Source organism: Cydia fagiglandana, chromosome 21 (genome assembly GCF_963556715.1).
Source record: "Cydia fagiglandana chromosome 21, ilCydFagi1.1, whole genome shotgun sequence".
In the NCBI taxonomy this organism is placed as follows: domain Eukaryota; kingdom Metazoa; phylum Arthropoda; class Insecta; order Lepidoptera; family Tortricidae; genus Cydia; species Cydia fagiglandana.
Genome location: NC_085952.1, coordinates 5,511,688 through 5,539,388, shown reverse-complemented (window position 1 = coordinate 5,539,388; position 27,701 = coordinate 5,511,688). Strand labels below are relative to the sequence as shown.

Below are 27,701 nucleotides of genomic sequence, written 5' to 3'. Positions count from 1 at the left end.
ACAATATCATGCATTATAATTAAATCGATGTTTTATGTAGGTTTTAAAATCGGCGTATTTAGTATTTTTAAATATCTTGTTTTCAATAAAATGCAGTGACAAAAATAAAATGTTTATATTGTAGGTATTTAAATATTAACGCTTTACTTTTAGAAACGTAGAATACGTAGAATATAATACAAATTAAATTTTTAATAATGGAAGTTTGGTGATCTTAGATTTTGTTCACATCCTTCACTTGAGAGAATATCTCAAATAATGTTACCGTAAAAAAGTTTAAAACTTTACCATTTACATAACTTTGCCCACCGCGTCACGGTCACAGTTCAGTAAAAGCTACTTTCTTCAGGAAGTGTATCTGTAACTACTTTTAAGATATTTCGCTTTATCTGAACTGTGACGCGGTGGGCAAAGTTATGTTAAAGGGCATAGTTTTATACTTTTCCGCTATTTATCACGACCACTGTCTCTTGAACACTGAAAATTAAAACTATCTTAAAAATATGTATCACAATCGAGTCATTCACTTAAACACAATTGCACTAATTCCATAACACTAGTTAATTAGGTTCGTCTTCCTTATCCCTAAGGTCCTGGGACCCTGGGCGCGCCCATAATCACGTGTGGGAGTGCCCTAAGGACCCATGGGTATGGTGGTGATTGGCTAGATGGTGGAAGTATGGTGCGTAGGGTCCAGGGCCGGTGAACGGGTACGGGACCCCGTGAGAGTATAGTAACCCTCCAGGGTAAGCCCCGGATGGGAAGGCCCCTCCTGGGGGAGGGGGTACGGTGGGGCTGTTGACGTCCATGCCTGGGTTCTGCTTTTTCCATTTCGTGCGGCGATTTTGGAACCAGATTTTTACCTGCAGACAAAGGTAATTTTATGATTTTAGTAATCGAAAGAAAGAAGAAAGAAAGTGGGAGCAGGTAACAGAATGCCCTTTTGCAAAATTGTAATCGCCATCATCGCCAAAAAACTGTCTCACAGTTTGGCGAAACATCAGATTAAGGTACTTACTAAAATGTATATTTTCTATAAAATTTTCAATAAAAAAAAAATTCGGAGTCAGTTATGAAGTTGACCCAAAAAAATTTTATTAAGCTATGAGCTTCATCACATATGATCTCTGAGTAATTCTAAGCATTTCAAGCCTGGGAGGCAATAAGGGGAGGGGGGGTACAAAGATGGCCGCCACCCGTCATCATTCAAAAAAATCTGTTCTGGTCCTGGTGGCTACTAGGGCAAGTTTGGTATCATTTTCGTATAAACCGGAGACGTAGAATTCATTGCTGATATTTGTTTTTTTCAGCTTCATAGTAATTTTACAAGAAATACGTAAAAAGATGAAAATTTAGGATGGAGGTTTTTGCTTTGAGAGCTAATAACTTTTGTATAGTGGCCAAAAATATCATATAAAAAATACTATAATATAGCGTAATTCATGCAGATTCTAAACATATACACGTTGAGTAATATCCTACTGCAAAAAGATGGCGAAAAAATTATTAAATGACCGCAGCGTGGATAGTTGGACTTTCGTTTATCTTGCGGACCGTCGTTTATCTTACAGAATGATCGAGTACGAGTATTTGCGTAGGTATGCTTACTTTGCTAGATTTTATGATGACGAATAAAATACTTTCATCCAGACATAATTCATTATACAGACATAATTTTATGCACTTTAATTTTAATGCACTTGCAACGATTTGAGTAGGGCCTAGTGTTATTTGACCGGTGTTTTTTGTAAGGTGGAGGTAAGTACGTACTTCCCCAGTTGGGCTCTGCTCGGATAGATCTGGAATGACATCCGCTGTGCTGTGCCCTACCACACAAAGCGAGATGACAGTGCCCATACCTCTCTTTTGAACGTAGTTTAAGGATATACCCGGGTCCAAAATTGGGTCCGAGAAATAACTATTATAAATAAAATTATTCTAATAAAATAGCGCTCTTATTTTTGCTGATAATATTAAAACACTATTTATGAGAGAAATTGTACTACTTAGGAAGAGGCAAAATATTTATTTTCACGATAATTTTCATGCTATAACTCACTTTAAGTAATTTTATAGGTACTTACTTGTTGTTTTTAATAAATAACTTCAACCTGCACATAACATTCATTTGGATTTGATTTGGTTTGATTTTGTTTGATATTTTACATTTAATATTTGCTTCAGGTTGGTGTGGTGAAAAATTCTGTGTTTCACTCGGCGGCAAATTTTGTTTAACCCTCGGTCTTTGAAACCCTTACAACGCTCAAGATTCCATTTTTCGAACCACTCACTACGCTCGTGGTTCAATTTTGAAATCTCGGGTATCAATATTAGCACGAGCGGTTAAACAACAACTTTGCCCCTTTGTAAAACAAATAACTATTATGCGGAGAGCTTACATTTAGAAATCATAACAGCTATGTATATTTGTCATACTAATATAAGTTATGCAAGTATGACTTGGTGACAAACCAACGAAGCCTCGCGGGGCTTCTATTTTCTGCTCTGAGGGATAAAAGGTAACTAACGAACCTAACCCAACCTGAAATTGCGGTTGTACATGATCTTATTTGTTAAGCGAGCCGCCCTCCTCTTTAAACATGGGGATACCTGTGTGTATTTTTTTAACCTATACCAGAATTATGTCTGTGTACTGGAAACTGCGGACATTAAATATACAGAAAGCATTTTATTCGTCATCATAAAATCTAGCAAAGTAAGCATAGTTACCTACGTAGATACTCGTACTCGACCATTTTGTAAGATAAACGCCGCCTAGCGAGAGTCCAACTACCCGCGCTGCGGTCATTTAATAATTTTTTTACCATCTTTTTGCAGTAGGATATTACTAAACATGTATATGTTTAGAAGCTGCATAAATTGCGCTTTATTATAGTATTTTTTGTATGATACTTTTGGCCACTACACAAAAGTTATTAGCTCTCAAAGCAAAAACCTCCATCCCAAATTTTTATCTTTTTACGTTTTTCTTGCAAAATTACTATGAAACTGAAAAAAACAAATATCAGCAATGAATTCCACGTCTTCGGTTTATACGAAAATGATACCAAACTTGCCCTAGTAGCCACCAAGACCAGAACAGATTTTTTTGAATGATGACGGGTGGCGGCCATCTTTGTACTCCGCCCTCCTCGACTAGACGCACGCTTCTTATCGCCTCCGAGGCTAGAAATGCTTAGAATTACTTAGAGATCATATGTGATGAAGCTCATAGCTTAATAAAAAATTTTTGGGTCATATATGGCAGCGATCCGTAACTGACTCCACTTTGTCAGTTTACTCTTTATAGTAAAGAGAAAATTATAAAGGTTAAAGAGATTTCATTCTAATTCTAGGGTCTATTAACGCTCTGTCTCGTCGTTACGCTTATTGTAGCGACTTTAATATGTATTAGAAAGAAAATACATTTATTTAACGCCACAACATATTACATATAGAAAAGAAGACATACAGACATAAAAACATCTTGGACACTAAAATAGGATTCTCGGCATAATGCCGCGGAAATCCCCTGCGCTGGTTTTCAGTGGGAACCAGAGCTATAACCACGAAAATCGAAGTTCGCAAATTGCGGGCATTTTTCTCTGTCACTCTAATTACGCCTTCATTGGAGTAAAAGAGAAAGATCCCCGCAATTTGCGAATTTCGGTTTTCGCGGTAGCCCTTCTGACTTAAAACTATTACAGTCTTCTTGTAGTTGGATTAGAGATTTCTGCAACACTAACCTGAGTTTCTGTCAAGCTCAGACTCAGCGCCAGATTAAGCCGCTCACACACGGACAGGTATCGTGTGGTCTTGAACTTGTTCTCTAAAGATACCAGCTGCTGATTGTACAGACTGTACAGTGCTTCTTGTAGTTGGATTAGAGATTTCTGCAACACTAACCTGAGTTTCGGTCAAGCTCAGACTCAGCGCCAGATTAAGCCGCTCACACACGGACAGGTATCGTGTGGTCTTGAACTTGTTCTCTAAAGATACCAGCTGCTGATTGTACAGACTGTACAGTGCTTCTTGTAGTTAGATTAGAGATTTCTGCAACACTAACCTGAGTTTCTGTCAAGCTCAGACTCAGCGCCAGATTAAGCCGCTCACACACGGACAAGTAACGCGTGGTTTTGAACTTGTTCTCTAAAGACACCTGCTGCTCATTATACCTACAGACTGTACAGTGCTTCTTGTAGTTGGATTAGAGATTTCTGCAACACTAACCTGAGTTTCGGTCAAGCTCAGACTCAGCGCCAGATTAAGCCGCTCACACACGGACAGGTAACGCGTGGTTTTGAACTTGTTCTCGAAAGACACCTGCTGCTCATTATACCTACAGACTGTACAGTGCTTCTTGTAGTTAGATTAGAGATTTCTGCAACACTAACCTGAGTTTCGGTCAAGCTCAGACTCAGCGCCAGATTAAGCCGCTCACACACGGACAAGTAACGCGTGGTTTTGAACTTATTCTCTAAAGACACCTGCTGCTCATTATACCTACAGACTGTACAGTGCTTCTTGTAGTTAGATTAGAGATTTCTGCAACACTAACCTGAGTTTCGGTCAAGCTCAGACTCAGCGCCAGATTAAACCGCTCACACACGGACAGGTACCTATCGTGTGGTCTTGAACTTGTTCTCTAAAGATACCAGCTGCTGATTGTACAGACTGTACAGTGCTTCTTGTAGTTGGATTACAGATTTCTGCAACACTAACCTGAGTTTCTGTCAAGCTCAGACTCAGCGCCAGATTAAGCCGCTCACACACGGACAGGTATCGTGTGGTCTTGAACTTGTTCTCTAAAGACACCAGCTGCTCGTATGTGAACGCGGTGCGCGCGCGCCGCGGTTTCGTGCCGCCTTTGCTATCCCTAAAATAGGAAAAAAAGGTTAGAGTGGGTTTATGTTTCACAATGAATCCCGTGCTTCCCACTGACGCATTATCGGGTCAGCGGTTCAGAAAAGATAATCAAATTTCAATTCTAAATTGTAAATAGACGTAGGTATAGGTACCTACCTAAATAATATGAAACAGTCGGCAACAGTGACGACTGGCGAACATTGATTAATAATCCCTAATCTGAACGGACCTTCTCAGAGAATTTTCTCATGAAATTTTCCAGAAATTTTGAGAATATTCTGCATACACATTGTTAATTGTGTATCATATATTTTTAGGTATATTTAAATATCCATTTAGCCAGATTAGCGTTGGCAGGCAGACAGTCGCCGTAAATATTGTTTTATATGTAGTCTGTTTTAAGAGGAGGCCCCAAAGTGTGGAATAACGGTATGGCTGGGTTTACATGGCGTTAATTTTTCCCGCATATAGGTATTTTGCTGTCTCTACGTTGTTCGATAAAATCCCATATACGGTAAGTATACCGGCAAAATTACCGCCTTCAGGAAGAAGCACATGGCAAAAAAATGCAACTAACATCATGCCCTACCAAATCTAATAAAACTTATTTAGTAATTCAAACAAAAATCGAAAACTGAACAAAATATCGTGATGGGAGTTGACTTGAACTCTACATCGATACGCCTTACCAAGACACGCTTTTGCTTTACCAGTTAAGCTACTACGGGTCGAGTTCCCAAGCTGACGAAATTTTAAAATGCGTTCGATCTATTAGTCACTTCAGCCGATCCTCAACTTTACCGCCGCCGTGAGTAGCATTCTTAAAAAAATATCATGGTTCTTCGAATTTAAACTGTTGTGAGACATACACAAACTGATAGTCTAAACTCTAAACCGTAAAATTATTCAATCATTTTTATAAAAATTAACACGACTCACCTACTAGAAGATCCGGACTTCCCCTTCTTGGAGCTGGGGCTCTTGGGGTCCCCGTTCTCGTCGAGGTCCGACTGCGTGAGGAGGTCATCGTCCATGTTGGACGTCTGGTCGTCTGTTTCCACCTCATCCGTCTCCAGGTCCGAGTGCTGCTGGTTGACTGCAACAAGGAAAATTCATAATTATGACATTGGAACAGCAGTCACCTGGAATGATGGAATGAATGATGAGACAATGAGAGAGAGGTATGGAAGAACAAGACATGCTGCGCCGACCCCAAATGAATAGGATAAGGGCAAACGCATGATGAGTAACAGCAGTCACTTTAGGTAGGTACCCACAGTCAAAAACAGAAGAAAGAAACAGAACAAGAAATGAAATTGTAGAAATTAAAGGTAGACAGACAGACAGTGGTAGGATCGCTATAAGACAAAACTGTGACTTCATGACAAGCCAATTTTGTACGCACATGTGACACATCTCTTATCTTGTCTGAGCCATTCACCGCTCAGCCCTCAGCCCTCGAGTTGTGAAAGTGTGTGTTACGCACAAACACGCGTAACGTATCGGCGTATTATAAGTAAAACCACGGGTTTATGTTAGCAACTCTACCTCTGCCTAGATTTCAACTCAGTGTACCTAAATATATGTCTAACATAGCTTTTGTCCGTGTGTACTCGTACCATTAATTTGTTTGTAATCGAAGTTTGTCAAAAGGACAGATCAACTTGCTTATTTTATTTACATCTTCATTAGCAGTTTCAGCATGCTGCAAAAAAAATCAGAAAACTGCCTTGACTAAAAATACAAACCTAGAAATCATAGACATTTAATTAATAGTTTATGTGTCATGTCAGCTATCAACAACAGGAAAAACATTATAACCCCATCCTGTTCATAAATGCAAATCCCTAAAATAACGCTAAACTCTTTAATTCACACAATATTTTGTCAGCGCCATTAAAATATTTCACAAATAGATTTATTATCATTCCAATAATGAAAACTAACACGCGGCAGAAAACGAATATATCTCGAATTTTATCGTTTCCTCATAATCTCGTTTTCATAAATTTTTCATGTTTTTAAGATGATATAATAGACATTTCCGCTTCCTGCTCGCATCGCGGTGTTGTATGCGAAATAGTTTTAAAACGGCTATTAATTTTTGATGTGGCAACATTGGCAGCAAATTTCTTACGTCCGGAAACATTAAAATATAATTTACGACAGTTGTTCTGCGGAATAATAAAATTAGTGAAATGGTGTCGGGCACTTAGTGCGCGAGATGTCCGCTAAATTGACGGGTTTTAGCGTCATTTACGTTGATATACATAAGTTTTCTGCGTAATTTGTTTTTTTTTTTCATATTTATGTGACTGAAATTAACGCAATTAGAACATTTACATTTTCTCTCTTCTATATTCTAGCAATATTTTTTTACTAAAAAAATTGTTTACTTAGTAGACATGTACTAGATACTTTTAGCTTCACGCATTATGATCATTTTGATTATAAAATAACAGTTAGAGTTACACCAAGAAAAGTTTGCAGAGATTTTTATAGCACACGCAGTGCAAGTGTTATTTATACGACATAATTTCATAGAAGTTTGACGTTTAAAGTAACACTTGCAATGCGTGAGCTATCAAAATCGCTGCAGACTTTTCTTGGTCTAACTCTAACGTATGGAAATAGTCACATGATTTTTCGTAGCATCAGTCATCCCGATACATTTTTTCTTCCAGTTTGGCGTTTGTCGATGTACGATTATCTTCTTGGCTAGGCCCCCAGAGAACTGCCGGCCTAGCCAAGGTTACAATCGCTATCGCTTCGACAACGAAAAGCATTATGTCTCTCTATCACTCTTCTATATTAGCGCGACAGTGACAGTTGCGTTTCGATCGCTACGGAGCGTAAGCGATTGGCATCTTGGCTACGCGGCCTGGGCTATAACCGCGAAAATCGAAGTTCGCAAATTGCGGGCATCTTTCTCTGTCACTCTAATGCCTTCATTATGATCCCGCAATTTGATCTTCGTTTGATTCCGGTTTTCGCGGTAGCCCCCCTTATCACAGTGAACACCGATTTGCTTGAGGCGAGACGGTAACTCTGCAATTTTACGACATTTCTATTAATTCTGCTAAAAGTGCTAAACACTTCGCTTCGACACTCCTTTCGGCAGCTCATAATATTAGCAGATCCGAAACTTCATTAAACAAACAAACACATATCGGAAACCGTACTTCTAAACGTCCAGCGAAAGAATATAACTACCTAAAATGACACGCTAAAACATACCTTATAGCTAAGTTATTACAGTTACAATTACATTGGTTAATACGACTGTCAAAAATGAATCACTATTATCAATCGATTGTACATTTAAGTAAGGTATAAATAAGGTTTAAAATTAAGCGTTTCATACAAAATTATTTACGACTTTTTAACACTAAACTGATTGTCCAGAGTCATCCGACACGAATTAACGCGATATAATTACGAGCAGATGTCGCGACTAACAAACCAAAACGACTTAATTAACTGAGCGAATTTAATGTAATTTGAACCTTGATGTTAAATTTTAAAGTCGAAAATGCAGTGGGATGGATTTTGTTTTAAGATCGTTTGGTGTGGGACGAGATAAAGTCATGGTGATGGATATAAGGCGCAAACTCGACTGCTTAGGCCGAAGTCCTTTAAAAGCAGTAAATGATGATGTGTTTATAGCTTTTCTTAACAAAGACACTTATGTAATTGGATTTCACTAAATGTTGCAGAGGATTTATTGGTACACATTTGTATTGATTTTTCTAACAGATTTTTTGCAAGGGGAAACAAGGATAAAATAAACTAACAAAAACACCCCTCTAATAGACGTGGCACGAATATTTAAATTATTGAAACTTAAACCACAAAATTTGTAGGTAAAATAAGTATGTAACATTAGTTTTTCGACACTGGCAACATTTTAACGGAAACAACAGTCATAGAGCTGGCCTATAACCGCGAAAATCGAAGTTCGCAAATTGCGGGGATCTTTCTCTTTTACTCCAATGACGGCGTAATTAGAGTGACAAAGAAAAATCCCCGCAATTTGCGAATTTCGGTTTTCGCGGTAGCTCCTCTGCTTAAGGCGTGCTTTTTCCGTAGGAGCTAAGCGAACCAGTTTTTTGAATCCATTGGAAATATAAGAAACAATGTTTTAAAATTGTGAAAAAAATATATCTTATACTTAAGGATCTGGCAGATACGTTTTGGATCTCAAAAACATGATTAGATAAACTTTGCTCGATAGAAAAAAATTCCAAAGTTACGCCTTTTTTTAACAATAAATCAAAACCAGAGCTACAATACAAACTGTTTTGACTTGTTTTTTACATAAATGTATAGGTAATAAGATAATCTAGATGTTTTGGATCACTTTGTCTCGGTAACATCATTAAAATAATTTCTATGTTTCAATACCTACTAAATCCGCAAGCGCCATCACTCGCGAACGCACTTACGCCCTCTTCAGTCGCGCGGCAGCGCTTGTAGAGGACGGACCTGCGTCAGTGTGTTCCGCGCGGTCACGTGATTTTACCATTTACAAACAATGGTAAACAAAGCATATGAAACGTAAGAAAAAGTCACTAAGTGCTATAAAAACACACTTTCTGATAACAGAAGCATCTAATACTTTACGAGGTGTTTGAAAGCGCCTAGCTTTACTACATCAACAGTTAAAATATTTCAGTATTTTCACTAGGTCAGCAACCAATTTCAATGTAGGTATAAATAATATTATATTCCTAGATAATATAATTGTGAGTATGTAAGTATGATATATTTACAGTATTTCACCTTTACTGATATACCTACGTCAGATCTGCAAAATGATTATATTCCTTCGTGCTCTTTGACTCCTTTGAAAATCAGAAATTATTTATTTGGATTGACACAGTATGGGGATGTATAGTGTTACGCTTTTAGTATGAGGGTGCCGAAGGCGCCCGGCTTTGGATCGCATGCAACGTGCCAGGCCCGTCAAGCGTGCAAATTCATCATCATAATCATAAATTTATATAAATATAAAATGTCAAATTGAAATAATTGAAAAAATTACCATAATAGGCATATCGCAATACAATTATTTAAGAACTAAATACATATTACTAATTTTAATATTTGACCACGGTCGACATGAATTAAATATAATTGAGAGTTCAAGGTGCCTAAAGGCAGTTCATCTTGCGCTTGGTTGTATTAGTCTTGTTCGAGAAACTGAACACGGTGAAAAATAGAGATTAGAGAAAGATAGAAAAAAATTCCAAAGTTACGCCTTTTTTTAACAATAAATCAAAACCAGAGCTACAATACAAACTTAAAGTGATTGTTAAATAATTAGACTGTTTCTGTACTTTGTGTTTTCTTTTGTAGGTTTCTATACCCACGGGTGCCAAACGTTACAAATATGTTATAAATACTAAGCCTATAGAGTTAGACCAAATCAAAATCGTTGCAGACTTCTTTGTCTAGCGCTGCCAATCAATTAAATTCCATCATCCGCTCCTCCATCTGACCTTTAACTGAGTTTTCCCTAAACCCGATATTTTTTTTTTTAATATTTTTTTTGTGAGTACCTCTTATAATGAAGGATATTTTTGCTGAGTATCAACATCCTACTAGTAACAGTTTTTGACTTATGATTTTAATATTATTTTTCTTTAATGTATTGTTTTTCGGGATGTATTCAAGCGATTTGCTGAAATTTATTGAATAGTGTTCTTTATTTAGGTATGCCTCGATACTCAAAAACCGAATACCAATTGTCATATAAAAAAAATTACTCTCTACTCAACCGGTGTTTTACAATGTAGTATACAAACTCTTCGATTATGTTTGCGTTTTCTTATCAGGTTGTCGTATTTAAGAGTAAAATGCTTATCTCTCACCCCGATTGATTAAGGTTCTACCTACCTACCTACCTTACCTACCTACCTACCTACCTTACCTACCTACCTACCTACCTACCTACCTACCTACCTACCTACCTACCTACCTACCTACCTACCTACCTACCTACCTAGCTTACCTACCTACCTACCTACCTACCTTACCTACCTACCTACCTACCTACCTACCTACCTACCTACCTACCTACCTACCTATACCTTACCTACCTTACCTACCTACCTACCTACCTTACCTACCTACCTACCTACCTTACCTACCTACCTACCTACCTACCTTACCTACCTACCTACCTATCTTACCTACCTACCTTACCTACCTACCTACCTACCTTACCTAACTACCTACCTTACCTACCTACCTACCTACCTACCTTACCTACCTACCTACCTACCTTACCTACCTACCTACCTATACCTTACCTTTATATGAACAATACCTTACCTTAATTGACCGTCACCTTAAAAATGTTTATTTCCTTTCGGTACTTTTTAATTCTACTACGCTGCCATTAAATTAAAACGTTGTTACCGATCACTAAATAATAAGTGCACATGGCTCTGTAAAAATAATAATTCTAAATATAATGATCAGAAACACGTAATGAAAAAAATACATACATATACTGTGCAAGCATTATTCATTCTCTCAAAATTTAAATCCATTGCCTGTGTTATGGCATGGCAACACCACGATGCACTGCGCAGTCGCGCAATAGACCAAGCATTCAAATGGACCAATGAGAGCAGTTTGGTTCTCGGTTAAAAAGATGTCGGGTTATGAAAGTTTTTCTCGGTTCATAAAACTATATTTTACATAGAATTGTGTGATAAGTGAACTCGTTTGACCATAAAAAGATTTGTAACATAACTTTAAGTGTGTGTGCATAAAGATTTACGCTGGGCCCGGTCGAAACATTGAAATCTGTGTGTAAATCAACCAGTGCATATAGCCGCCGTCGCCAGACTCGTCAAAGAGGTATGTGGATTCATTTTTGGTGGTTTGTGTAATGCTAGTACAATAAAACATTTAACCTATGGTTTACAGTTAGTAATTATAACATCGAAGGCAAAAATACGAACATAATTTTGGTCCTTCGAACCGGATCATTGACCTTTTATTCGCGGCGCGGTTGTTGTAAATAAATACGTACTTATTTTGTGTTTTCAAAATGGCGACGCATAAAACAAATGATATTCGGTTTAATATAGAATGCGACTGGTTGCAATCATCTTTTAATATGATGAAATCTGAGATTAGTTCTAGTATTTTAGCGGCGAGATTACGAAAATTGGAATCTCATTTCGATAGATTGACTGTGGCGTATGAGAGTTTACTTGAAAGTCTCGAGGTGGAAACCGATGGTGAAAAAATCAAAGACTATAAGGCTCGCTATAATAATGCTGAGTTGCACTATAATAATTTAGATGCAATGTCCTTGGAAAAACCGAACTCGGAGGTCGCAGCGGCCGTGCCTTCAGCACAACGCCCACGTCTTCCACAAATCCATCTTCAGCAATTTGATGGCGATATATTTACTTGGTCCGGGTTTATGAGTCTTTACACCTCGTTGGTAAAGTCCAGGACAGATATTTCAAAAACTGAAAAATTGCATTATTTGGTTTCAAACTTATGCAATGAACCGAAGTCATTAATTCAACATTTGCCAATGACAGATGCTTCGCTAGATATAGCGCTAGAAATTTTGAAGTCGCGGTATGACAATAAACGGTTGCTCGCGGATAGTCATATTTCGCGTATTTTGAATCTAATGCCTGTTAAAAAACAAAACGCATTACGGACACAAATATTGAATCCTTTGCTTGAGTCGACACGAGCCCTTAAGGCTTTGGGTTTCCCTACAGACCACTGGAGCTTCATATTACTCCATATAAGTCTTACTAAGTTATCTATTGATATTAAATCTCGGTTTGAACAAATTTATGGAGGCGTGAAGAAGATTCCTACATTCGAAAACCTAGTTGAATTCCTACAAAATGAATGTCAACTTATTGACACTGCCAATACGTCAGATATAATCGCACATAAACCGGGGAAAAGCGTAAATGTAATTGAACAACGCGTAAACCAGGATCATTCGATTCCTAGCTTGCGGTGCGCTTTTTGTTCTGTGTCGGGGCACGTTATAACAGATTGTTATAAGTTTAAAAATAGTACGCCCACTGATCGCAAAAAATTGGGTACGAAATAATAACCGCTGTTTTCGTTGTTTTGGAAACCATTCAGCGGCAACTTGTAACCAATACATTCCTTGTGCACGATGCGGGAATATTGGACATAATTATTTAATTTGTGTGATGGAAATGAGCACACGTGACCCTGTTGAACAATATAATCGGCGTGTACGAAATGAGCGAACTACGAATGCGGCTGTACTAAGTTCTAATGCCACCGCCACGGCGGCCGACTGTACGCGTGCTTGTACTTGTATGTCCGCGCGCTCTGATGCGCCAGCGCCATCTATTGACAACGCGGAATAGCAATTAATTACGAGTAATGTTTCTTCGACGCCCGCTTTGGTTGAAAATGTGATTTTACCAACTGTTATCGTTAGTGTATTATCAAAAAATGCAGAATTTATTAAGACTCGGGCTCTTTTAGATTTAGGTTCTCAAACTACAGTAGTGCGGAGCGATTTTGTTGAAACTTTAGGGCTAAAGAAACATTACTCTGTTACCTCGTTATCGGGTGTCGGTGACAAAGCTAGTAATAGTAAGCATATAGTGACTCTTACTTTTCGGTCGGAACGTAAGGAAAACGTTATTTTATCGGTAAATGCGGTGGTTTTACGGTCGCCAACGGCGTACATTGCTACTCGGCTCGGTTTATCTAATGAATATTTTTCGGATTTCGGTTATGAACACATGTCTAGGGTGGACATTATATTCGGTTGCGACATACTCGGTGAAATAATTGAAGGAAATAAAATCATTATTCGGAAGGGTGGTCCATATGCTATTGATACAATATTTGATTTGGCGGTTTGAGATGGTAACATAGTATTGCATCATAAATATTATTCGATTTAAAAGACCTTGTTAAGTAATTCGAGACGGAACTATGAACGACAGGAGAGAGTAATAAATTTAAACGAACGTATTCTGAGAACGAGGAAACCAAACGCTCGAAGTAATAAATTAATAAAACAAAGAAATATAAAAACAATACTATTGGTTTCTAGTTAGGGTCTAAGGAAGTTAAAAAAATACAATATGGACAAGTGTGCGATGGGACGGTTCAAGGAAAGGAATAAAGAAATTTATTAACTCTTAAAGTTGAATACGACCTAATATGAAGCCTACCGCTGACATATACGAGCGATTATACAATGCAGGCAACTACTCTGGGTTTTTCAAATCATTGCAGAATAAGTCAACACGTGCAAGTCAGCGGGTTGTCACTTAAAGGCGACAACGCATCTTCCACGAACTCCGGCGCCGCTAGGGGAGCGAGCGAGACAGCGCAGTGTGAAGGAGCGAGACGGAGCATTTGCGATGAGGGGCTGCAAAGACACTGGGCCAGAGACGAGCGAAAATATTCCCTGCTACATTGTATTTAGGTTAAGATAATATGTAAATAATAAAGTTGTAGTAATTAAGCTTGGTTAAGGTTGTAGAAGGAAGTTGAAGGCACTTATTTGAAAGACGCAGAAGAGAGAGGTTGTCTGACTTAATTCACCATTTTGACGATCAACAAGTATTTCATCAACAATACTTACTGTACCAGATAGAGAGTTGTAGAGTCAGTGTCGAGTGGCAGACGAGCAGCTAATACAAAGCTAAGTACTCTGTTAATGTGAGGTGACAAATCGGATATAAACACCAACCATTATCTCATCATATTTTCATAGCGTTGTAGAGCAAGGCCGTAGGGCTTTGTAGAATAGTTTTTGTAGACACGTATCCGATTAGTCACTGAAGATTGACCTCATTGTGTGTACTACTATACTGTGTTGGGCTGACGTATTGGTTGAGAAGAAATAAAGTAGTAATTACGTTCTTCTCTATAGACCGCGGGTTATTTCGCTATCACTTCGCTTCACCCTTGTTATTGCCGAAACATATCAACCAATACTAGGCTAATATATTCTGATTGTGTATTTGTCTTGTGGAAATTTAGCTATACTCTCGTTCAACCTTAATAAAGACAGCGTATGTTAGTTGGCTAGGTCAGCTATATTGGTAATATAGATCTGATTAGGGTTCTTTATAAGTAACTTTGTTAACCTTTGTTTGAAAAGAGACCAAAAGAATAACCTGAAGGGGTTTCTTAGGCGGTTCTTCCTCTTTACAGTGTCCACCTTTCCGAATCGCTGGTACGAATAAATATCTATAAATTTGACTTGCTTTTAATTCAGTGTTTCCTCTCACACTCTAGTTTGGCCCTAAGCCTTCATAGTTACCCTGTAGTTAGGTTGGACAGACAAGAAGGTATTTAGTTAGAGACTGAGGTAATATCCATCATACCTTACATACCTGGCTTTAATAAGCAACTAGAACCGATTTCAGGTAGAAAAGCTTTGATGTGTATTGGTAGTTTTGACGCGGCTAGAGGAAATAAACAACGACGCCAATCGGCCTGACTGTTGACGGCCTCTAGCCGTCGATTGGGCTCATTATAACTTACAAAATACCTAATTTCTGTCACTCGTTTTGATCAAGGGTTTATTTGCTATTAAATTACGGGGAATAAGCCGTTACCATTGTGACCGCAGGTCTAGGGACTAGATTAATTACTAGTACACATCAAGGTTATACGACTTGCGTAGAACAACCTGTGTCTACCTTATACGAGGCGCCGAGGGTTAGCTTAGTGGCCACTCACAAGTAATACTAAAGGTATACCGCTTAACACCAAATAAATCCGACATCACATAGTGCACCTGTGCACCTGCTAACCCTCCATACGAAATGCTAGCTAGCTTACACACACAGTAGACACAGGCCTCTACGTGGGTAGCGCAAACGGAATCAGTCCTAGAAGCTTTGGTATCTCAGAGACTGCCGTGCTCAGTATTTTTCACTTACGCTCAGGAAGAACTGTTCCGCGCCTCCACCGGCGTCGGACGCGATACCGGTCGAGAATTAATTACTTTCGTCCCAGACGAACACGAATTATAGTGGTTCAGGCTCTGTCCGTGAGGAAGTGGCTCTGAGGTGTGTGGCCAAGGTTAATGTTTGTCCAAGCCTTATTTTACAGGGCCATAATACCACTTCAGGTTTTCGGTCCATTGCGTGGTATTAATCGGGAGATACCACGTAGTGTGGAATATTTTTCGGGTGTTTCTTTGATTGACACGGTCGAGCGGTTTTGGAAAACGGAAGAGCCTCCTAAGGTCTCTATAAAAGATCCTATGGATGTGAATTGTGAGAATTTGTTTGAAACTACAGTCACTCGAGGGACTGATGGTAAATATGTTGTTCGTTTACCGTTAATACCTAATCATGCGGAGTTAGGTGACTCAAAACCAAATGCGATTAGTCGGTTTATAGCTTTAGAAAAGCGTATGAAATCGCAGCCGGTTTTCAAAGAAAAGTATAAACAATTTATGGAGGAATATCTAGAACTTGGTCATATGAAACTTTCACACTTTGATGTGGACTCTGGGCAGGAATATTTCATTTTGCCACATCATGGCATTTTTAAGAAATCAGGGGACACTGAAAAGATTCGTGTTGTTTTTGATGGAAGTGCGAAAACAACAACTGGTGTTAGTTTAAATGATTGTTTACATTCAGGGGAAAAATTGCAAAATGACATAACTACAATCATTTTAAACTTTCGGCTGCCCTTGATTGTTTTTACTACTGATGTAAAAATGATGTTTCGAATGACATGGATTCATCCTGAAGATCGAAGATACCAGCTAATTCTTTGGAGACGGAACGAAACGGAGCCTGTCCAATTTTTTGAACTGACTACTAATACCTACGGGCTAAAGTCAAGTCCTTTCGTATCGATTAGATGTCTTCACCAGCTGGCTGCAGACGAAAAGGAGCGGTTTCCGAATGCTGCCAGGCTTCTATTAGCCAATGCATATGTAGACGATATAAACGGAGGGGCGGACTCCATTCAGGAAGCTGAAATGCTTATGAATGAGCTAATCGCGATCATGCGAACTGCTGGCTATGAATTGCGAAAATGGGCATCTAGCGAACCTCGCTTATTAGCTGGATTTCCCACGGATCATTGTGAAGTTCCTCGTTGTTTTGACAATGACGACAGTACTGGATTTATTAAGGTCTTAGGTATTCAATGGAATCCATCTACGGACACGTTTACCTATAGAGTTAATCTACCTGACGAGCAAGCTACGCCTACTAGGCGCAGTATTCTTTCGTCGTTGGCAAAATTATTTGACCCACTCGGATGGATTAGTCCGGTAGTCTTCAGGGTGAAATTATTATTACAGGAGCTAGTGAGTGACGGAGCTAAACGAGTAGACTGGGATTCACCGGCACCTAGCCACATAGTCGACAAGTGGAATAACATTCTCTCAGACTTACTCAATTTAAAGAAACTGGTTATTCCTAGGTGCTTGAAGTTAAAAAGCGAAGTGTCATACTCTTTGCACGGTTTTTGTGATGGATCGTCTGTCGGTTATGCAGCTGCAGTATACTTGCGAACAGAATGTTCTGATGGAGAAGTCACTGTTCGCCTGGTTATTGCAAAAACAAGAATTTCTCCACTTAAAACAAAATTGACGATACCACAGGCGGAATTAAGTGCCGCAACTTTGCTGGCTAAATTACTGTCTCACGTATATTTAGCACTATGTGAGCTGTCACTTACAATCACGGAAATTATCGGTTGGTGTGATAGCACGATAACTTTAGCTTGGCTGAATATTTCACCCCATAAATTGGATGTATTTCAAGGTAATAGAGTTTCCCAGATAAATGAGCTCAATTTACCAGTTTCTTGGTTTTACATCAATAGTGATTTAAATTGTGCAGATGTTGCATCTCGTGGTTGTACAGCCGCCCAATTGCTTGAACATCCTTTGTGGTGGAGTCCAAAATGGTTACATCGGTCTCGAGAATATTGGCCTAACCAAACCAAGCCAGATTTACCTGAGAACTTGCCAGGATTACGTTCGAAATGTGTGTCTAATAGTCTCGCTTTAGATGACTTTGATTTAATCGATCGGTATAGCTCGTTTGAAAAATTAGTCAACGTGACAGCGCTTTTGTTTCGATTTATGAATAACTGTCGTGGTAGTAAAAATGTTAACAAAAATGTGTCTGTATCGGAACGTCGTTTCGCACTGTCTCGTTTGTTCCAGATGATTCAAAAGAAACATTTCTGTAGCCACATTGAAGATTTATCTGCTGGGAAACCTATTCGAGACTCGTTACGGAAACTTAACTTATTTGTCGACGGACAAGGTTTAATTCGAGTTGGAGGACGTCTTTGTCATTCAGAACTTCCTTATTCGGCCCGACATCCCATTTTACTTCCCGGAAAAGACAAACTCACATTTCTTTTAGTGGAACATTATCATAAGGTGTATTGTCACATAGGTGCTGACACTTTAGCTTCAATTCTAAGTCGGAATTATTGGATATTATCAATGCGATTTGTAACTAAAAATGTGACATTTAAATGCATTCCATGCTTTAAAACTACGCCTCGACACCAACAGCCATTTATGGCAGACTTACCTGCAGATCGGGTTCGATGCTGTCGAGTATTCGAAGGAGTAGGGACGGATTTTGCAGGCCCAATCCTCATGAAGAGCAGTAGTTTAAGAAATGCTCGCATTCAAAAGTGTTATTTGTGCATCTTCGTTTGTTTGTCAACAAAGGCGGTACATTTGGAAATAGTTTCTCAACTTTCAGTCGAAGCATTTGTCGCTGCTTTTACTAGATTTGTTTCTCGAAGGGGGTTACCTTCCTTGATTCGCTCTGATTGTGGTACAAATTACGTCGGGACTAACAAACATTTGAAAGATTTATTCATTTACTTAAAGAATCATCACGGCGAGTTAGAACGTGAATTAATCAAAAACCAAATTACATGGCTGTTCAACCCTCCCAGTAGCCCAAATATGGGTGGATTGTTTGAAGCTGCTGTTAAATCCGCTAAAACACACATGTATCGTGTACTCGGTGATCAACGGCTTACGTTCGAGCAATTAACGACATTTTTTACTAAGGTCGAAGCGGTGATGAATTCAAGGCCTTTGTGTCCTCTCAGTTCGGATCCGACAGACTTGGAAGTTTTAACTCCTGGTCATTTCATCATCGGTCAACCACTGGTAGCTCTACCGGAATATCCATTTGAATTAACGAATATAGGCCGTTTGTCGCAATTTCAACAAATTCAAAAACTGACACAACATTTTTGGTCTCGTTTTCGCAATGAATATCTTCATACTCTACAACAGCGTCCTAAATGGACTTTACGTACGAAATCTCCGGAAATTAATGATTTAGTTTTAATAAAGGAAGAAAACTATCCACCTTTACAGTGGAAACGTGGCCGCATTATTAGATTATTGCCAGGAAAAGACGGAATCAATCGTGTAGCTGAATTAAGGGTTCAAAACGGTTCTTTACTCCGGCCTGTTTCAAAACTCTGTGTATTGCCTTTGATGGATAGTTGCTAACCAAGACCTAGCTTGGTTCGGGGGGGAGAATATGTGCAAGCATTATTCATTCTCTCAAAATTTAAATCCATTGCCTGTGTTATGGCATGGCAACACCACGATGCACTGCGCAGTCGCGCAATAGACCAAGCATTCAAATGGACCAATGAGAGCAGTTTGGTTCTCGGTTAAAAAGATGTCGGGTTATGAAAGTTTTTCTCGGTTCATAAAACTATATTTTACATAGAATTGTGTGATAAGTGAACTCGTTTGACCATAAAAAGATTTGTAACATAACTTTAAGTGTGTGTGCATAAAGATTTACGCTGGGCCCGGTCGAAACATTGAAATCTGTGTGTAAATCAACCAGTGCATATAGCCGCCGTCGCCAGACTCGTCAAAGAGGTATGTGGATTCATTTTTGGTGGTTTGTGTAATGCTAGTACAATAAAACATTTAACCTATGGTTTACAGTTAGTAATTATAACATCGAAGGCAAAAATACGAACTAAATAAAAACTATAAAAACGTGACCCTTGCACGGTATGGTTAAAATACTGCCATCATAAGATCCTTATACTGTGACCCGTTTGCTATCGCCGCCGCGCACAGCGCGCGCTCACGTGCTCGTCGAGCGGTTCGGGACGCGCGGGCGGGGCTTCACGGTTTGCCGCGCACCTCACCCCCTCAGATTCGTTGATGAGTCGAATCATATCGCCTCTTGTAGGTAGGTACGGTTCATTCATTTCTGTCCATTTCAAAAGAAATGATGCCATATGTAGCCTACTCTCCGTGACTGCAGAAAAAAAACAGTTTTAATTTGTTACTTAGGTACTTACATGGCGTAGCGCAGCGACCCAAAATTAGTCTTGGCCTCCGTTTAAAGGATGACTCACGTTAGACCGGGCCGGAACTTCCGGCGCTTACTTTTCTATGACATGATAGGCGATCACGTGATGCTTTCTATAGAAAACAATGCGCCGGAAGCTCAGGCCCGGACATGGCCCGGTCTAACGTGAGTCATCATTAAATCAATTGCGGTATCTCTTACTAAACACGTTGAAAACAAAAAAAATGGACATTCAACTTATAACGCGCAAAGTGGTAGAAATTTCACAGGCATCGGTGAAATACCTATCAAAAATATGTACTCCAAATTAACTCTTAAACGTCTCGTAACAATGTGAAAATGCTAGTAACGGCACCATTACTAGCATTTTCACACTGTCCGATCCGATATCGGATGTCGGATAAGACCATAAAGAAGTAAAATCACAGAATAAATAATAGTACTAGGTACAGAAGACTCACTCTCTAACAAAACGCGTCTGTCACGATCAGCACAGATATGGCCGCTAGGTGGCGACAGCGCCACGCGCGGCTTATGGCAAACCCCAAAATTGGGGTCGAACGGATGTACTTTTAGCTACCTGTAGCAAAGCGACGAAATCGCAGAGTGAGTCACGCCTGGTAAAATGAGAAAAGGCGCTTTTATATATTTATTTACTCATGCGTTAATGAATAAAATAAAAGGACTGTCTAAAAGCTTTTTTTTTCAGAGTCAACCGATATATCTACTTAATAAAATCGCAGTCTACTAGTAAATCAGTGGCGCCGCCGCCTAAGACAATCAAAACAAATAGATATGGCGGCGATCTGTCTGTCGTGCGCGCACGCATATCTTGTTAATTGATCGTGCCAAATAGGAACCAGACAAGGACAAAAAGTCTGCCACCTATTTGATCAATCTCTCGTCTCTTATTATTAAGAGTGCTTTGATGGTTAGTTAAAGTTAAGGGTTAATTTTTTCTGGCCCACGCAGTGCAACTGTTATTTTAAACGTCAAACTTCTATGAAATTATGACGTATAAATAACACTTGCATTGCGTGGCCTATCAAAATCGCTGCAGACTTATTGGTGTAACTCGATCGGTCTTTATCACTGTGAAGTTAACCTTCTTTTTTATACTTATATGCACTTACTCTAGGGTTGCCATACGTCCCGGTACGCCGGGACATGTCCTGGTTTGAAGCATGATGTCCCGGTGTCCCGGCCCATAAGCAAATTGTCCCGGTTTATAAATCATAGTTATTTAGTAGGGGGCATTGAGACAGACAGACAGACGGCCGGACGGTCAACAAAGTGATCCTATTTGGGCTCCGTTTTTTTCCTTTTGAAGTACGAAATCCTAAAAATCTACCTGCTATTATCTCGAAAAAATTTCGCGCTCGCTTCGCTCGCGTTTTCATTTAGGTACCTACATTATTTGTGACAGTCAAGTTCAAATTTGGTACACATATATTATGTCAATCTATAACCCGAAGACGGACATGTAACGTAAATAAAATGAATTTTAAACATAGGGGGCACTTATTGGGAGGTAAATGAGACACTTAATAAACAAAGTTTTGCAAACTATATGGTGTTATATATCAAGTGATAGAGCTGTGGGAATCTCAAATATATTTTATTAATAATTTTAAGATTAATAGTTTAGAAGTAATTTAAGTAAATAGACAAAAAATTACCACTTCCCCTCTTTATCTCCGAAACTACTAAAATAAAAAAATAACTAAATAGTTCCTTTCCTATAGATGACAGAAAAACCTATTAGAAATATGCAGTCAAGCGTGCGTCGGACTTATTACTTAGTTTTTGATCGTCCCTTACGGGTCTTTTTTAACATTTCACTCACGTTTCACATCAAAATATACATTGTTGAAAATTGTGTAATGTACGGAACCCTTGGAAGGCGAGTCCGACTCGCACTTGGCCGGTTTTCGTTAAATATGTCCCGGTCTGAGCCCGCACACTTATGGCAACCCTAACTTACTCGTAAGTAGCCAGATATAGAATGATCCCATTTTATTACCCCAATTTGTCCATTTTGTCCTACAGATTTTACAATTTTGTATAAAATTGGTACATAAGTATTTGGATTGTGAATTGGGCAATCTAACTATTACTTAGGTTAAAAACTCTGGAAGACGGTCGTCTCTCCTATGGATAACATAATAGTTAACGATATATGTATTTCTTTATACAGTTCAAAAAGTATAGTCTGTGCGGAAAAAGATGAGTCGTGAAATTTATGGACTCCCTTACATTCCACAACTCTTCTCATTCCTTTCCGCACAGACTCTAGACGGTTTGAACATGTCTACAGGATGATTCATGAGACGTGAGCAGGACTAATCCTGCACACTCAGTAACTGATCATTGATCGACCACCGTCGTATTTAGGCGAAACAACGACACTTTTTTCTATTTTTAACTTTTTGGTGAGTGCAAATTTAACTCTCTACAATCATGGTTACCCTACAAGACCCAATTAATAAACATAAAACCTTTTTAACCGTAATGACAGTATTTTGATTACGAATAAACTAAACTGTCAAACTTGAGTGAGATACGAGTTTTCAAAAGTAACCAGACCGTGATGACAATGATGACATTCAATTTGACACAGAATATCGGTAGTTTAGTATTCTAATTTTAGGGTGACCATGCATGTCGTAAATAAATTTACTAATTTTTTTTTCAAGACGAGTTGAAAATTAACGTTAATCTCACTAATAGGTACTGATACGAAACAGTTGCTTATAATTTACAAAATGCGCAGTGTTAGTCCTACTCACGTCTCCTGAATCACCCTGTATAAGGATAGCGAGTACCAAAGTGACAGGTGCACTCGATTCAAATAAAGCATGTATCAACATGCACCGTGATCCCTACAAGGCTAAGAGCTACTTTATCCCCCGTCAACAAGCAGACATTTGTAGGCTTAGCTCCCCGTCGGGTTTACGTTGCTAGCCGTCGAGTCCCCGTGAGGCGTCAACAGGGGTACCGCAATCGAAATTCGAAAGTGTATAACAGGGATGTTGCGAATATCTGCATCCACATCCGCAACCGCGGAACTTCCGCATTATTTTCAGAATCCGCATCCGCATAAAATCGATGAGGAGCTTATGCGGATGCGGATGTCGAACAAGTCGGTACAGGAACGTCTTAGCGGCGGCGTAAGTGATAGGTCATTTCGTTATTACCTATAACGAAATCGTCTAGATCCAGAAAAGTCGGCCAAGTTAGGTACTGTTTATTAAATATAACGCACCTATATTCTTGCTCAACCCAAGATCCTCTTTGGGTCACTGAGCCAGTGATGTATATTCTTGCTCAAATACTAAACATTTCTTTTTTTTACTTAAAATGTAATATTTGACGTTTATAAGTACCCAATTTTGACATCCGCATCCGCGGATGTGAGCCTTTAAATATCCGCATCCGCAGATGTCAAAAAATCTGCATCCGCAACATCCCTGCTGTATAATGCATCTCTGTCACTCGAATGGAAAAGCGACAGGGATAGACGTCGATAGACATCTAGAATTGGAGTTGAAGCGCTGAGTGCAATCAATGCTGAGATTTGGAGAGTTTGTGATGATTTGCTGAAGTGGGAATTGCCTGTCGCTTAAAGCAGACAAATGGAGTTCACTGTGAACTGAGTTCAGAGAATTGTCAGTAAAGCAAAGTTAGCGAACGGACTAAAGGACGGTAGTACCTACCTTACCTGTACCTAACCTAAATACCTTTATTTCTGTAAATATTATGTAAACCTGTGTTGTGTGCAATAAAGTGATTACTACTACTACTACTACTACTACTAATACCCTTGTGACAACTAAGAACCCTCGAATGTGTTTGAATTCCGGCGTCAGGTCCCGGATTTTGTGAAACCATTCATTTTAACTTGTCATAACACGTAAATAAATACTGGAAAAACTTTTAAACATTACCGAAACAATCATAACATGCATATAGGTAATAGTCCTATCCCAATTCTAGGGGACCGATTCAGATTTTGAAATAGACATCTATTAGACATCTTTTAGACATTACCAAGATACGATAACGATATGTTTAAGATCTAACCTGTCAAATTTGACATTTGCGCGATTCTGGAGATACTCTTGAACGATTTCCACAGGATATGACGTAGAGATTCTACCTACTCTATCTAACGTAAAAGTGACATTGGTTGCCCGAATTGCGCTGCAAAAGAGAACTAGTTGATATCTAAACTATAACGTATCTAGAATGGATCTAGTACGTGTCGTCTCTTGTTTTTACCCTTTAAAGGTTAAGATTAAAAAATGAACCGGATAAGGCCCCATCGCCTCCTTAAAGTAAAAGGACAAAATGATGTTGAATTAATGTAAAACTACAAGACGGTCATGTTTGTCATATAATATCTAAAGTTGGCCTAAAGGGTTAAAGGGAAGACGGTAGGCGAGCTCATTTCCCCGATATAAACCCGTAGCCCTCAAAACACTAGTTCCAGTAATCGCCTCCGTCTGCAAATCGATGGAGAAACGTACAAATTAACTCAAAAGCGTTCATACCGCTCAGCGTAACTGCTAACATGGGACCCAAATTACACTTCGCCATTTTCTTCATTTAACAAATTGATCGTCTGTTTGCTTTCCTCCCCCATTCTAAATGTAACCTTAAGTCAAAAGACGCATGGTTGAAAATAGCTCTAGTCTATATTAAAGCATTGTTGAGAACGCTTACGCCCAAAAGATAAAGGCGGGTTGAGGAATTCTTAACCTTAAGTTTTGGTGTTAAGAGTGATTATTGTTTTGGGGGTGGGAGGAGGGGGGTTGCGGTCCAAGTTTGTAATTAATAAAGCCTCTCGATTACAAGGGTGGGTGCGGTTGGCTCTGATTCTGAGTATCGTTGGCATGCAGTTTGCCGTCACGGTACTTGGTAGTTGTGATTGATCTTTGTATTCAACTTTGAGGGAAGGTTTCTGTATAGATAAAGCTTTATGAATACTTGAGAAAGGTAGGGACGCTAGCAAGATGCTCTAGCTAGAAAATTTACTCAACTGAACATTGATAATAAAATAAATATGATAGTTTTTGAGGCATAGTTTGATCTACTTTTGTCGCTGACTTTACGCTTTTATTTCTTTGCCACCGTATAAGAATAGCGCAATATAATAATTCCGAATAGGAATTATTGAATTATCTATGTGTGTACTACCTGTACCTGTAGGTAAGTAAATAGGTAGGTGTAGGGGTTGATGAATAGGTAAATTAAGCATTACTTCGATCCGGTGAGCAAAAAATGGAAAATTCTTAGGATATGTACCTAAGAATATAGGTATATATATAGGTATCTACTCGTAGCTGCCAGATTTATATTACCTCCATTATTTGGAAGATGTCTACAAATCTAGATGTTCGCGCGACGTTATAAGAAAAGTCGGGCGAAAAAATTCAGCCGACGGACTTCTGAAAAACTACAGGTAAGTACCTACTTAGTTAAAATCTACCACAAGAAACAACGTTGAGCTAAAATAGCTTAATAGCATTAACAGCTTTTTGATAGTTTCAGTACATCATGTAAATAGATACAACTGTATGCCATTGTCATTGCATGGTATGTTGCGGTCAAAATGTATCATTCGCCTAACTTATTTCAGCGCTTTCCTTTCGCGATATCAAAATCTTCCCCCATTCAAAATATTCCCAAAAACAAACAAAGATCGTTTCTCAACCCTAACAAAGTTCCGAGCACCCCGGAGCCAACGTCAAAGTATTTATTACTCCGGAAGTTGTTAACGAACGGCTTACTTCCGGTGACTTTTTAATTACGGGGGAAATTAGGTGAAAATGTTCCGCGCGCACCGAATGCTAATTTGTGGCCGGGATACGTTTTTGGGTGATTTTAAACGCAAAACAGCGGTGTTTACTAGTTTAGTACAACGCAAAATGACCAGGGACCTTACCATAGTGTCCTTATTGCGAGTTTATTTAGGACCTAAACTGTTTTTTTTTTTAATTATGATTGGGCTTACTCATGGCCACAGACTAGGCGAATTGCTATGGCGATCACAATAGATCAGGAATGGTCGCAGTGATACATAGGCTTTGGAGCCTTATAGAGCCCCTAAATAAAGAAGAAGAAACTGAATTGCTAAGGGACGGAGTTATGCGACTTACCTACATAGCTCCGTCCTTTAGCAATTCAGTTTAGATCTTATATACACAGAATCGCAATAAGGACATCATGGTAAGGCCCCTGAAGCCAACCCAAAAATATAGGTGTGTGAAATGCGTGGCGGTAGAATAAAAAGCAACATAATGTACTTACAGCTCGTGGGAGAAACGTTACTTTTCGTGGAGCCTGGATAAACATAGTTCCAATATCTTGATATGACAAAATTTAATTAAACAATACTGCATTATTTCTTTAAGTAAGATGCACCTAGTAGATGGTTTAGTTCGAGATTTCAAAGCATATATGTAGAATTGTAGATGTAGAAACGCAGAAAAGTTTGCTGCCGCAGCGCCTCATCGGCCATTCGTTTCCTGCCTAATGGCTCCTCTACACGATGGGCCAACGCCGGCCACTCCAAGGGACGCATTTATGCGTTAGAGGGAGCGAGTGATATTGCTATCTCATTCTACCGCATGGCTGCGTCCCTTGTAGTGTCTCGCGTTGGCCCATCGTGTAGAGGAGCCATAAACATCCGGCCCATAGGCCGCTCCTAACGCGAGACCATCATCCTCGCTTTTACCCTAATTGATCATTTCTTGGTCATAGTTTTCATAGGCTGGGGCAGGTCTCTCCAAACCCCGGCCCGCTATCAGTAGGCTAGGGCATCCGCTTACAAGTAGGTGTGAAATACTTAGACGAATCATTTTTGGACGAAATACATCAGTTTAGTGTAAAAATCTAGAAAAGCGATGTGAGGCGAAACTGACGACTGGTCATAAACCATAGCTGCCACAGGCTAGGGCATTCGCTTACCAGTAGGTGTAAAATACTTAGACGAATCATTACATTTGGACGAAATACATCAGTTTAGTGTAAAAGTGTAGAAAAGCCATATAAGCAGAAAACTTGCCGCTCCGGTAATACACCGGCCATTCCCAACTAACATTAGGCGCTAAATTTAAGGGTTACAAGAGATTTATATAAGCGCCTATTTACTCTTTAGGTGTTGTTAGTAGGTACTCTAAAAATAGGAGTTATAGCCGGCTATAACCCCGTTTTAACCCCGGATTGGGCACAAATTTTATCACCGTAAGATTTATAACAGTGCTACAGTAGGGTTAGCGGATAAAAAAAGATACATAAGAGCGGTATAGTGGAGCTACAATAGTGTTAATTAATTCTTTAGGAGCTATATGGGTTACATATAGGCGACTACAAACTGTTGTAGTAGAAGAGCGCTAAAGTAGTGCTGTAATAGCGTTGATTAACAACTTAGGATTTAAAAGGGTGCCAAATAAGTGACTACTAACTGTTTGAGTAGTA

The 27,701-nt window shown here is 39.1% G+C and overlaps 1 protein-coding gene across 1 annotated transcript in view; it reads right to left on the bottom strand.

Moving 5' to 3' along the window:
• Positions 1-468: 468 nt before the first annotated feature.
• The window catches only part of LOC134675281 (homeobox protein slou), a 41,190-nt gene continuing 13,957 nt past the window's right edge, over positions 469-27,701 (bottom strand). The window contains exons 2-4 of the mRNA XM_063533503.1: positions 5,806-5,962; positions 4,723-4,876; positions 469-863 (exon numbers count right to left, since the gene is read on the bottom strand). Coding sequence (XP_063389573.1) covers positions 618-863; positions 4,723-4,876; positions 5,806-5,962 — 557 coding nt within the window. The 3' untranslated portion in view covers positions 469-617. The remainder of the gene's footprint in view (positions 864-4,722; positions 4,877-5,805; positions 5,963-27,701) is intronic.